This window comes from Vigna angularis, chromosome 5 (assembly GCF_016808095.1).
Source record: "Vigna angularis cultivar LongXiaoDou No.4 chromosome 5, ASM1680809v1, whole genome shotgun sequence".
Classification (NCBI taxonomy): domain Eukaryota; kingdom Viridiplantae; phylum Streptophyta; class Magnoliopsida; order Fabales; family Fabaceae; genus Vigna; species Vigna angularis.
Window position 1 is genome coordinate 11,211,240 of NC_068974.1, and position 14,509 is coordinate 11,225,748.

General features: G+C 35.3%; 2 protein-coding genes across 2 annotated transcripts; both read right to left on the reverse strand.

Annotated features, from left to right (window-relative positions):
• Nucleotides 1-1,150: 1,150 nt before the first annotated feature.
• On the reverse strand, nt 1,151-3,289 carry LOC128193330 (pentatricopeptide repeat-containing protein At2g22410, mitochondrial-like). The gene has a single exon (XM_052878115.1). The coding sequence runs from the start codon at nt 3,110-3,112 to the stop codon at nt 1,151-1,153; it is 1,962 nt and encodes a 653-aa protein (XP_052734075.1). The 5' UTR covers nt 3,113-3,289.
• A 4,660-nt stretch (nt 3,290-7,949) lies between these two features.
• LOC108339682 (MLP-like protein 43) lies at nt 7,950-8,764 on the reverse strand. Its single transcript, XM_017576869.2, has 2 exons — nt 8,505-8,764; nt 7,950-8,417 (listed from the first exon to the last, which is right to left on the reverse strand). The coding sequence occupies exons 1-2, from the start codon at nt 8,689-8,691 to the stop codon at nt 8,146-8,148; spliced, it is 459 nt and encodes a 152-aa protein (XP_017432358.1). The 5' UTR covers nt 8,692-8,764; the 3' UTR covers nt 7,950-8,145.
• Nucleotides 8,765-14,509: the final 5,745 nt, after the last annotated feature.

Here is a 14,509-nt window from a genome sequence, read left to right on the forward strand (position 1 = left end):
ATTAACTATGCTGTATGTATAACATGCTTTTTATATCTAGCTCACCCTTGCATTGTTTGTGTTATGTGTTGTTTGGGTATGTTTCTTTGGCGATGATCATCCACTTGGATGGGAGCAGATGAAGGAGAGGATACTTTGGAAGCAGCCCTTGATGGAGATGGCAATGTTGCAGCTTAGATTAGCTAGTCTTATTTCGTAATTCTTAATGTTTGGAAGAACTCATGTGTGTTTTAAGTTTTAAATTCTCCGTGATTTTCATGGAGAAATTCTAATACTCTTGTTGTCAATTCCGCACTATTCTGAGGATGACTGTAATCCTTAAATTACTCTTGACTACTTTCCTATATTATGCATGATGACGTCTTTATTATATATGAATGATGTATATAATTGGGACGTTACAATGATGGACCCAGAGAAGATTAAAGCTGTGAAAGAATGGCCTGAACCGCATAATATCAAAGCTCTTAGGGGATTCTTAGGGCTATTGGGGTATTATAGGCGGTTTATTAAGGATTATGGGAAGATTGTTAAGCCATTGACAAATCTCTTACGAAAGGGGCAATTTGAATGAACTTCCCAAGGTAAAGCAACCATGCAAACCCTTAAAATTTCTCTCACAACAGCACCATTGTTGGCACTACCTGATTTGTCACAGATTTTCCATCTGGAGTGTTATGCATCTGGAAAAGGTATTGGGGCAGTTTTGTCACAAAATAGAAGACCTATTGCTTATTTTAGTAAAGCCTTAAATGGTTCTTCCCTGTCAAACTCTATATATGAGAAGAAATTGATGGCTTTGGTTCTTTCTATTCAACATTGGAGACCATATTTGTTGAGGCAAAAACCTATGGTGCATATAGATCAAAGAAGTTTGAGGTATTTGTTGGAACAACATATAACCACTCAAAATCAACAAAATTTGTTGGCCAAGCTTTTGGGTTTCGAGTTTGAGATTGCATACAGGTCTGGTGTCACTAACAAGGTGGCTGATGCATTGTCCCACAAATTGGAGGAGCCATAAACTGCAGAATTAGAATTGAAGGGCATTTCTAGGCCTTTTTGGCAAGATTTTCAGGAAATAATGGGGGGAGTACAACAAGATATTGTACTTCAAAAGATCATTAGTGATTTGGAGAAAAACCCTTATTCACATCCGAATTTCACAATGGAGCATGATCTGTGGATGTAACACATCCTTTGCCACAAACTCGTGCACAATGCCATTGATTTCAATTGAGCTGCAACCAGGAATCTTTTCTACTCCTCTCTTCTTCATTATATTTCTTGCGTTCCTTGCCTCCTTCCACATTTTTGCCTCACTGTACATAGTAACAAGCAAAACATAAATACCACTATCTTGAGGATCCATCTCAAGAAGTTTCAAAGCTGCCCTCTCTCCTATTAAAACATTACCATGAACACGACATGCAAAGAATAAAGCACCCCACACAGCAGCATCTGCTGCTATTGTCATATTTCTAATAAGCTCTTCTGCTTCCTCCAAATGACCAGCCCTTCCTAAAAGATCCACCATGCACGAGTAGTGTTTAAGCTGAGGAGTTATATTAAAGTTAAAGCTCATTTGGGAAAAGTATTTTCGGCCTTCTTCAACTAAACCTCCATGACAACAAGCTGATAAGACACCAAGAAAAGTGATCTCATCAGGTCTTAAGCCACTACGGATCATTTCTGAGAAATAGGATATAGCATCCCAGGCATTCCCATGAAGTGCTAAACCACAAATAATGGCTGTCCAGGTCAAACAATTTTTTTGAGGAACCTCTTGGAAAACCTGGAGAGCCTTTGCAATATTTCCACACTTAGCATACATGTCAACTAGTGCAGTTCCCAATGCAACATCGAGAGAAATACTATGCCTTTTAGTATAATGGTGAATCCATATTCCTACGTCAAGTGCTCCTAGTTGTGAGCATGCAGACAAACAGTTAACCATGGTAACTTTATCAGGTTTGATTTTCTTAATTTGCATTTCATGGAACAGAGCCAGGGCCTCTTTACTATTCTTAGCTTGGACACAGCCACTGATGATTGCATTCCAAGGCACAACACTCTTTTCTGGAATTTTATACAAAAGCTCCCGAGCGACATCCAGAAAACCAAATCTAGCATACCCCAAAACCATTGTCGTCCATGAAACAATGGTCTTGTGTGCCATTTTATCAAATAGAAGTCGTGCAGCCAACAGGTCTCCACACTTGACATACATGTCCATAAGTGCATTACTGAGTGGGATTGTCAACTCAATGCCATGTTCTGTGACATAAAGATGAAATTTTCTACCGAGATTCAAATCCTGCAGTTGAGAACAAGAAGAAATAATCCCAATCATCGTAATCTCATTTGGTTTCACTTTCTCTCCCACCATTTCCTGATAGAGTTTTTTAGCCTCATTAGCTAGCCCTCTTCTAACACATCCCGTAATCATGGCATTCCATGTTACCAAGTCTCTCACACAACCATTGTTGAACACATCATACGCTGCCTCCAACTCTCCATACGAGAGTAACATAGTTATTGATGCATTGTGCACAAATATATCAAATTCAAATCCAAACTTCAACACATGTCCAAGTACTGTATAACCAACACAATTCATAGATGGGAAAGAGCAAGCCTTGAGCAAGAAAGGATAAGTATGATTATCTGGTTTCGTAACACCAGATTGCAAAATTCTCTTGTACAACAAAACAGCTCCTTCTAAGTCCCCACTTTCCACAAATCCCCTAATTGTCACATTCCAAGAAAATACATTTGGTTCTGTGATCCAATACAAGATCTTGGTACAATACTCAAGGGCCTGCGATTCAGATAAAGCACAGAATGTAACAAGACGACTTGCGGCAAAGCTGTCGTTAATGAAGCCAGTCAGGATCATCTGGGCCTGGATTTGCTTCAACTGGAGCAAGGACTGACACCTTTCTAAGAGAGAAAGGAGAGGGTTGTTTCGAACGAAGCTGTGGGAGGTGTTCCAATTGATGGGTTTCACATAAGGACACAAGGAACGAGTGTGTACACAACAAAGGAGACCTAAAAGTGGGATTTTTAAAGGGTATCTGAATCTCAGTTTGTTGGCAAACAGGATAAACATGACTTGCCAATGATCCACGAAACATGACTTGCCAATGATCCACGAAAGGCAATAATATAGTGTCGGGTTTCTCGTAAGTCCTATATAGAGATATAGATATAACAAGTGGGAACAAACAAAATTTTATGTGTGCATGATACTGAAGGATTGAAATGAATTAGGGTTGACAGTGAGAGAGAAGAAGAAGAAAAAAGGGTTACCTTTAACGTTAGTGAAGAAGATCAATGTGTTGTGTTCTTTCGCAGGGTGTTTTGTTTTTCGTAATTTCAAAACTGGAAGCAAATAAAAAAAAGGAAAATGATACTTGAACAACCACTTTTGACAACATTTAGACACGTCACACGTGTCTAAATTTGAGTGGTCCAGTTGGAAAAATTAAATGAAAATGAAATATGACGTGGAAAGGGAGTGGTCAGGGTTTGCAGGTCCGCGTTTCAAATTTGAAATTGATTTTGGAACAATTTAAGAGAGAGAAGCGCGAAGGTTCAGAGATAGAGAGTGTAACCTAGAGAGGCCGAACGACTTGGAGAAAGGGAGTTGGAGAGAGAGACGTCAGACGGAGTGCTTGCCGGAGTGTCGCCGGACAACGTTGAAGGCTGTCTGGGAGCTATCGAACCCCTCCAGGCGATTCCGATTCACGGTCGCCACAGGTTCGACGTTGGCGAAGGAAGGGAAGACGCCATCGTCTTCCGTCCGGTCCGGCCCAGCGAACTAGGGGCGCGTTGAAGGTCTCGCGTCGTCCCAGCTGCTTCCGTCCCTGTCCTGGAGTGCTGGCGGAGTGCCGTCGGAGCATCGCCGGAGTGTCGCCGGAGTGTGGACTGTTCGGTGGACCAAAAAGAGGGGTTTTCCGGGTTGTCAGTCCCACCCACACCTTTATCTTCGTCTGTGTTCCAACCGCCGCACCTCGTGCTGAGTGAAGGTTCGTTTTTTTTTTTTGATTTCAGTGGAATGAAGGTTTCATACATGCATGATGTTGTTTGTGGATGGTTTTGCTTATGTATGAAATGTCTCCCAAGTGGATTTTGTTGTGTTACTGATTTGTATACTTGTTGTTTGCTTAATCTTACATTGTTGTTGTAATTTTTTTCGATTGATAGTCATGGACCGCGTTGGCCTTGCTGTGAAAAAAAACAAGCCACCTCAAAATGAGAGTGGTGAACCTAGTTGGCCTTGCTGTGAAAAAACTTGAACCCAATTTCCCAGTTCATTCGACTTTGGTACGAGTTATGTTGGTGAACCCAGGGTCCTAGAAAATGTATTTTTATGTGACACGAATTTGTTAAAAAAATGTTAAGAAATTGTTCCCAGATTACTTAGAAGTAGCTGAAACGAGGGAAAACAAACAAGGCACCCCAAAATAAGAGTGGTGGACTTAGTTGGCCTTGGTGTGCAAAAATTGGAACCCAGGTACCCACATATTCTGCCTAAGGTACCAGTTATGTTCCTGTTCCATGAGTGTTAGAAAATGTATTTTTATGTGGAACGAATTTGTTAAAAAATTGTTAAGAAATTGTTCCCAGATAACGTAGAAGTAGATCAAATGAGGGAAAATAAAGAAGGCACCCCAAAATTAGTGTGGTGGTCGTTGTTGGCCTCGGTGTGCTAACCGAACAGTATCAAATCAAAGCCTGACCGAACGGTACCAGATTAACACCTATTATATACTGTTTGGAAGTACGCCCATCAAGATCGAAAGTTCAACTGAGAGTAAGCATACCGAACGAGCGTTCACATAATGTGACTGAACGCTATTTTGCTGAGCACTGTTTGCTGATCAAACCATACTGGACCGAACGCTCAAAACCGAACGCTGAAGAGAAACATCATGGAGACCGAGCGTTGAAATGAGAATTCACCAAGACCGAACGTTCAAATGAAGACCGAACGTTCACTAAAACACTTGATCGAACGGTTGAAGGTGAGAATTGCCGAACGTCGTAAAGGAATGAATGGACGAACGGTCGAATAAGGCAAAGGACGAACGGTCGAGGACGAACGGTCGAGGACGAACGCTCTTTTTTTTATTGTTATGTTTTAATTTTATTTTTATTTTATTTTTTTATTTTTATTTTACACTCATGAATAAAACAAATCTATTAGTCAATCCGGACAAAATTGGGTGTTGACAAGTATCAGTTTAAATAGATTTAAAATATCCTATCTTAAATTGTTTAAAAATTGGATTTGATACAGTGCTGCTTCAACTTTCTATACCTGAAAATATAAAATTAATATTAGAGAACGTTCCAAGCTGGATGTAGTGCTGCTTCAATCTCTCATTCCAAGCTCTCCAAAGACGTTCCAAGCGAAACCATTTGCAGCTGGATGTGTACGTACGCGTTGGCTAGTGAACGTGCGCCTCCAAGTTGGCAGCTGGATGCAGTCCTCCTATCTCCAAAAGCAACGTTCCAAAGACCAAGAGCCAAAGGTGAGAGAATCCGTCTGAGAAGTATATGGCAGCTGGATGTGTACTGAGGTGTGGGTTGGGTGCAGTTCTCCTCTCTCAAGGCAACGTTCTCCAAGAAACAAAAACAATATGAGAGAGTTCTCCCGTCCCCATCTGCATGCTGAATGTCGTCCCCCTTTCTTCCAGAGCCCCTGGAAAAAAGATGAGAACCTAGAGTTGTTGTTGGAGAATCTCCCTGCTCCTGGCCGTCCACCTTCTCTTGTTCTCCACCTCTCTTACAAAAATAATTTCTCCACTCCTCTTTTCAGAGAATTCCTGAACCAAAGTGGCAGCAAGCGTGCAGCTATTCTTTCTGCATTTCTGGAGGTGGCAGTTATCAGTCCCCGAGAGTGAATGAGTGCAGCCTCTTTCTTTTCTATTTTCTTCCTCCGGACCATGCTGGATGTGTTTGTTATTCTCTTGGGGTGTCAGTGTGCAGGCCATGCGTCTTCCAGTTGAACCAAAGAAAATAATATCTCCCACGCTTCTTGTATGCTCTTCTGCCTCCAACGTGTAGTGTGCTTCTTGTTCGAAAATGGAATGCACCGTGTCCAGCTCTACATCACGTGTACACCACTTCTTGCTTTCTTCTGTTTTCTCTTCGGCTGGAGTGCTACATTCCCTTCTTCCGTGGGCCTCATTGCCTTGGTGCGGGATGTGTGATCTTGTGTTGGACCGTGGCTTCACTAAGCTGGACAAGCATCAGCTGTTTGGACCGAGTGCACCCTCCCAGCTCAAGTGAATTAGTAGCTGCTTCCTTAAATTGCCAAAGCCCAATTGTCCAATGTGAACCGTGGCAGCTGCGTGTGTTTCTTTCCAGTCTGCTACAGTTTGAATGTAATAATGCACTTTTGTTTCTCCAACAATTCGAATAAAATGTGAATCAGTGTGCTACAGTTCTACACTTTTAATGATTCCATGTGATAACCCATGTGTCATGTCCATAGTATCAATCACCACACATTTAATTCATCCAACAAATACTATTAACAAACCACCTCCATCATACATAAACAACATTCCACCGTCATCTAACAAGTCATATTTTTACAGCTTACAAACAACATATCATACATAACCAAAATCATCCACAAACAACATCATACATAGATTAAAGCTTCATTCCACTGAAATAAAACAAACGAACCTTTAGTGAACACAACGTGTGCCGGTTGGAACACACAAGAAGAAAAATGTGTGGGTGGGACAAACAACCCGGAAAACCCCTCTTTTTCGTCCACCGTACAGTCGCCACTCCGGCGGCACTCCGGCGGTGAATGCAAAGGTCCGGCACAGGGAGGGAAGCAGGTGGGACGAAGCGAGACTCAGAACGCGCACCTAGTTCGCTGGGCCGGAGGGAAGACGACGTCGGAGCTGCGGCGACCGTGAATCGGAACCGGCTGGAGGGCTTGAGGACCTCCGACGGCCTTCAACGTTGTCCGGCGACACTCCGGCAAGCAATCCGTCGGACCTCTCTCGCTCGAATTCCCTTTCTCCAACTCTCTCGGGCTCTCTCTCTAGGTCACAGCCTCCCTCTGAATGTTCGCGCCGCTTCTCTCTGTACAATGTTGGAAATGAATTTCAAATTTCAAACGCAACTTCTAACCCCTGGCCGGCCCTTGCCACGTCAAATTTGAACAGCTTTTTCATTAAAAACGTGGACCGCTCACATTTACACACGTGTCCCGTGTCTAAATGTTGTCAAATGAAGTTGTTCAAGTATTGTTTTCCTAAATAAAATTAGTGTTAATTAATCTCAAGTTAAATAAATATCAATATTAAAAATAAATAGAATTAATATCAAGTAGTAAGATACTATCTTATTTATTTTTAATATTTTAGCATTGGTTACTCTAGTCTAATACTAAGACAACTATTTTAACCATTATAAATAATTATTACGTGCATAAAGTTAGTTAAATTGACTATCATAGCATTAATTAGACTTATGTTAACCAATAATAACATAAATATTTATTTATTAAAAGAATTAAAAATAATTAGTATGAGTTTAAATTTTTTGCCAAGCCGATTAGATCAAGAACTAAATTATTTAAAAACATTTTATAGTCTTGTAACTTTTTTAAAACAAAAAGTATTTTACGTCACAATTTGGTAAACACTGATATTTTAAATTAATTTAATATTTTTTTTTAAGTGATTGAGTTGGATAAGGTGTTTTATTCCACCTAACCATTATATTATTGTTTGTATTGGAAGTAGGTGAACACATTAACTAAAGAATTTAATGAACACCTCGTTAATGCGTTTATACGTGTTGGTGAAGATTTGAAAATGCAAACCTATTTAAAAAAGTGAGACACAGCAATTAACATTTAGGTATAATTTTTTTTAAATTACACAATTAATATGTACATAGAATTTGGTATATATTTTACGAAACACAGCATATTCATTTATATAAATATATATATGCATAAACAGTAACATGCATATACAAAATTATTCTGTTGATACAGAAGAGCTATATGATAAGAACACTTGTCCAACATCATCACACAACCATTATTTTAAGGGCAAGTAACTCCAATATTTATTCTCTTTATTATTTTCCTTGTTGTTGCAGCTATGCCTTCAGGAGGTGAACATCGATGTCTCTGGTGCATTTGTGCAGGTACTCCAGGTAGCCAAAAGGAGGATCAACTTCTTCACCAAGCCTTTCATATTCAATGGTCCATTTTACGATACCACCATCATTCTCCTTATCAATTGCTTCAAATATCACCTTGAAAACCTTAAAGCTCGGCTCGATGTCTTCACCGAATATCTTGTACGTGATTCTTTTCTTCTCTTCATCAACGGATTCAATACTCTCATGGCATCTTGTAACCTTACCATCTATTCTTTCACAAACAATTAATATCACTGCAAATTAGTTTATTTTCTTTAAGAAATCAGGAATGGAGTTATTAGAAGTTTAATTACCTATGACATAAGTCCAGTGCTTGATGGAGTCATTGTGATGCCAATCTTCACCTTGGTGCAGCCTGGTTCCATGAACTCTATCAGTTAGGTTTTGAACCTGATGCAGTTGCGTTGCGAAGAGGTTGAACCACTTTTCAGCAGTTGCATGAACCCCAATTTCAGTGATGATTTTCCCAAAAAGTGTCATGGTGATGAGAAAGAAACAATAGATAGAAAGAAATGAAAACAACAAGATGAGAAAGATGGTGAGAATAATTCGAGACCATACTCCCCTTATATACAACTTAACTTACCCACTCCTCGACTCTAATTAAATTGTGGGGTCTTTAATTTACCCACTCCTTAATTAAATTGTGAGATAAAATAATTTTATAATATATAAATAGATATATTATGATATTATAGTTTCAAAATTATGGATTAAAATTCATAATAGTAAAATTTATTATTTATTTAACATATCCTTCATCTGTTATCAAATGATTGTTGGACCACATATTAATTAAAATTATCTATTAATTTTATATGAAGAGTTAAAGCAAGGGTTTCTTTATTTGTTTATATATATAGTTTAAAGCCACAAGTTTTTCTATATCTTACGATGATTTTAAGTTATTTATTTAGATTCTTTTTAAATAAAAGTACCTATTTTTTGACAATAATATTGAAGAGGAAAGTATATCTCGAAGACAATCTTTTGGATTTAGTGAAACGTAGTTTTTTCTTTTATCTGTGCGGCAAATATACATAGCATGCTCTATATAAATTGTCAGATATACTTTATGGCGTTATATATAAATCCGGTATTATTTTTGTTATGTATAGACTTTTAGGGTGTACAAAATTTATAGCTTTCAATAAATTTTAGCTAACATTGTGAAATAATTTCGCAATATTTATAACTATTGTAATTTAGCATTATATAGGTTTGTTGAACATTTTTAGATAAATTTTAATCGTAACCGTCTCTAAAATTTCTTTGGTTAAGAAAATATATAATCTAAACATTGTGTATGATATTGTCTGATATGAAGAGAAAGTTAATAGAGTTAGAAGAGAGAAGTTATAGTAAATACGGATAGCCATAAATTTAGAGCAGAGAGGAAATACGAAAGACAGTTATATTTGATTATATTTGATATTTTAAAGTTTATATTTGATTATTAATTTGTTGGATTAATTTAATTTGAGTAATTTAAATTATGAGTTAATTTGGTCGAAAATTTTGGATTATGAATATATATCAAATTAAAGTTTTTAATGAAAAATCATTTTGTTTTCGTTAAATAATATAAATATGGTAAATTTTTAACTATAAAGTGACATGAATAATAATAACAATAATTATAATGAATTATGATTTTATATAACTTAATATTAAATTTTAATATAATAGTATCATATTAAAAATAAATTTTTAAACTTGAAATATATTCACTAATTTAAATTTGGGTTGAGTCTAGTATTAATAAAATTTCAATTTGCTATCTTAATTTAATTAAAAATATTTATTTTATTCAATTTTATATTTATCTAATATTATATTTTATCCAATCCAACCCAATTATGCTCAAATTTAGTCTATCACTCCCATGTTTTATACGGGGATCATCACATTACTTAGTCCTTTACACATTACATTGTCTTTAATGATCGTATTCATAACCAGTTCAATAACCAAACAGTTAAAGTTTATAAAATATAAAAATGGAGATTAGTCTAAAATTTACACACATTTTTATCAATTTTTTATTTATTGGAAGGAGCAAGTTAACAAATGACACCTTATATTCAAGAACTTATAATATAACTAGTGAACATAATCTCTTTAAAAAATGAAGTGAATGTTTATTAACAAACTCTATATACTTATTACGTTCTTTATAAAATAAGTCGATTTATTTTTTAGAAGAAATATATTAAAAAAACTACATCTTAAATAATATATTTTCCGAAAATATATATAAAAAACACTCGGTGTTTCAAGTCATATATAAAAACAATCAATACAATATATAGGATTGTTAAATCTTTTCCTTTTCCTAAATATTACAACCTTACCATCATAATATATATATATATATATATATATATATATATATATAATCAATTTTAGAGATAAAAAATAATTACTAAATATTAATTTATACACTAAGAATTATTAGTATCTAAAATAGTCTCTATTATAATAAAAAATTATAATTTATTTATAAGTTAGTCTCTAATATTAGCTACCAAAGTTTTGGTTATTAAAGAAATTAATGTTCAAATTGATCTCTAATTAATTAGTGACTAACTTAATGTTGGCTAGAGGAGAGAGTAAGTGATCAATATATTTGGATTAACATATTTTCTCTTATTTGTGAGAATGAAATTGCGGGTGAGAGAAGATTTTCATTCATGCATAGGAAGATGATTAGCACTGATTTATTATAGATGGATCGTGTTTCGGTCAACCATGGATCGAACGATTGGCTAGCATCGAGAGGCATTACTAAACTACCACCAAAATCAAACGGTTGAGGAGTTAGTCTGATTAGTCAATGATCAAGAAAATTAACTTTAATGTTGAACAACTTAAAGGTAAAGTATGATTAATGGAGACGTAATTAGACCGTTGTTAATCACAAGCCCACTCCAAAATTTATAAATATAAGTTTGAGGTAGAGAGGTAGATGATTGCATTTATTGTACTTTTAATATCTAAATTATCAAACGTTAAACTAACTTTGGCATCAGAGTGCCTTCTACAATACCCTTCAAACAGTTTTGGATAAACAATTACGAGAAGACTTTGAGTTAAAGACAATGTTGGACTCTTAGACAATCTACTGGATGTTGGACGTTGACCTTGACCTTACACTCTGAAACACTTTGGTGTTCACCGTGGGACTGGGTATTCAACAACCAACAAAACCCTATGGTAACTACAAGGAACATGACAAGTAATGTTGTGGTACATGAGTGTAAGAATCACCTTAGTCAGTTATGGATGTTGAGAACCATGTAACGATAAATGGAAGATATGTAGAGGAGGTACAAAGAAGAGTTGATGATGGAAGAGTACTTCAAACTTCAATTAAGAAGACTCTCTAATGACCAGAAACGCAGCGAAATGAAGGTTGGTGTAGTGAAAGAAAATGCATGGTAATTGTTTGATGAAAGTATGAATGAAAGTATGGTGTGCGTATGATGCCTCTAAGCTTAGAAGGTCTTTCTACTAAGGAGAAAAGATAGAGGAGAATAAGAGAATTTGGAATTCTCAAGTGACTGAAGAGTATTAGAGGCTGGAATAAATTCTACAACATTTCATACACTCAAAATGAAGAATTACATAGACATGACTCACTTATTTATAGGTAAAGAAGAGTGATAATTCCCTAGTCTAGCACTTTTAATTGTGTTTAGAAGTCTAGGATAACATAATTTTGTCTTTAATTTTGTAGAATTAGATTAGTTTTAGGTTTTTTTTATTAATTCTTTAGTTTTATAGAATTTTAGTTAAAAATAGGTTTTTAGATGTAATTTTTAGTCTTTGTTAATAATTAGAAAATATATTTTTTCAGAAAATCTTTAATAAAAATCTTTCTTTTAATTGTTAGATTTTTTTTTCTTTTCTTTAATTTGGTAAGGATTTTTTTTCTCTTTGCTGCAGATACAATTTAATTGGACAGCTGCTACTGCAATCTGATCTGGGCTGGTGCTGCTGTCATTGATTGGACCACTGAAATTGTTGGAAGCCACTGCTGGAATGTTGTTGTTGCAAGCATTGGAATGGGTTGGATCCAACTTTAATGAAATAGTAAGTTTTGGTGGCTGAAGCTGCTTTTAGGGGTCTATCTCCCAAGCAATTCATTTTGGACAAAAGCATTATCTCGAGCATTTGAGGAAAAGAAAAAGAACCCTCGAGCTAGGGCAAAGAGCAAAGTGAAAGAATGAGAGAGGAAAGCACTCAATGACTCAGAGTAGCTGCCCGGAGAAGATGAGTGGCGAGAGAAGGGAGCTGATCGGAGCTGACTGGCACGTGACCGGAGGAGCTTAAGACGATCAAAGGGTGTGGACAGAAAGCGAACGAGAGTCGTCCGATTGGAAAGCACAAAGCGTGGCAAACAAGTTTTTTTCCCCTTTCTTTTCTCTTTTCTTCTTCGACCCTATATAAAGGGGCTTCCACCATGTAACACAGACACACTTTTACACACTTTCAGATACAGAGTTTACATTCGTTTTTAGTTTAGGGTTTACGCCTTTCGTAGAAGTAGGTTTTAATTTCTCTTGTGTTTGACCGAACTCACGGTTGTGACAGCTCGTGGTGATCGCGATTACTTTTTGTTCAGTACCTTTTCTTGTACTTTCATTTTCTCATTAATAAAATGTCTTTTTCGTTGATGTGTTCTGTTCTAAGAGTTTTTATGATTCTGTGTTTGATTTTTGTGCAATGTTTTTGTTTTCTTGTGTGATTATGTGATTTTGTTTCTTGTTTTGCTTTGAAATTGTGATTTGGACTCTAGAACTCTACATTATGTGATTTCTTTTTGGAATTAAATGACTTCACAGTGAGCATTCATTATCGAGATGTCTTCTCAAGTCGTCAAAGATTAGTCCAATGCATAAAAAATCATTCAGATTGATGTTTCTCAAATTTTCTTTCTATTATTTCTAGTATGTGTGATTTAAATTGTGCAATTGAACTGTGTTTGAGAATTTTGAAGGAAAACATCCAAATTTCTACATCTGTTATGGATGTAATAGGACCTCGAGGTGGGCCTAGATTCTCAAGAGGTCTTCTTGAAAGATGTTAAGCTTCATAATTGTCATGCTAAGTTCAATTTCAGTGTTGTATTTTTGTTGCTTGTGAAAGCATGAATTGGTTGGAAAATTGAGTGGGAATTTTCATTTCAAGTTCTGAAATATGAACTAAAAAGACCCCAAAGAGGGCTTAACTTTCTCGGAATGTCTTTCTGAAGAGTAATCGAGACTCTTTCTTTCAATCTATTGCACATTTGCCTCCGTTCATTGTTTTTGATAGTGATAGTTGAAGTTCAATTTGAGTTTTGATGTTCTGGTTGTTTTCTTTGAGTATTTTAGAATTTATAATCTGCTTTACTTCTATTTCAGCCTTTACATTCTTGTTGATATGATGTTTTTCAATCTTGAGTTTTAAGTTCTGTTCAATTTGTTTTCATTTCTAATTTCTTGAGATTTTAGCATAGGTTCACATTCATTTGACTTTTATAATTTGTTTAGTTCTTAATTTCCAAAATTAATGGTTTGTTTTTATACATTACAGATCTAGTTTTAAATCATTTTAGTTGTATTCATTTCTCATTTTAGTTTAAGTTTTGTTCGGTTATACATAGATTCCATACTTTAGTTTACGTTTTAGTAGTTTTTGATTTCTTTCTTGCACTTTATTCTCTTTCTTTCCTTAAACAGTTTTTATTTTTACTTCTTTTCTTTTTCATTTCATTATTTTTAATTTCCCCACCTTGTCTTTTAGTTAGTAAATAGAAAATAAAAGCAAGAATTAACTAAACATTTTGAGCTTAATTGTATCGAGTCAAAGAATTTATACCTAGGTTGTCCCTATACTTCATTAGTGGGGAAACTTAGTTTATTCTGATTTTGTGTGACCATGATTTTGTGTGACCAAAATCCAGTTTAACAATGAGTCATGTTTCTGACCCAAATTTCCTCCAAAATTCAAAATATTTCGTGTAAAAGGCGCTAGCCCTTTGAGTTACGTTGAAATTCGTTCAATATAATCTTTTAACTTTTTCTAATTTAAAAATTAATAAATATTTAATTTTATATTTTAATATAATTTCATATATATATATATATATACATATATTAATATTTTAAATTTATTTTATTCAACAAAACAAATAGAAGATATTTTATAAAATAAAACAAAAAAGACAAGAAAATAATAATTAAATACTTATATATTTAAAAAAATAAAACAAAAATTAAAAATTAAAAATTGAAATATATAAAATTAAAAT

Excerpts from the sequence above, each read along its gene's own strand:
- LOC108339682 (XM_017576869.2), bottom strand. The coding sequence starts at position 8,691 with ATGACACTTTTTGGGAAAATCATCACTGAAATTGGGGTTCATGCAACT. Across the intron at positions 8,418-8,504 it reads GCACTGGACTTATGTCATAG|ATGGTAAGGTTACAAGATGC; the intron begins GTAATTAAACTT and ends GTGAAAGAATAG.
- LOC128193330 (XM_052878115.1), bottom strand. The coding sequence starts at position 3,112 with ATGTTTATCCTGTTTGCCAACAAACTGAGATTCAGATACCCTTTAAAA.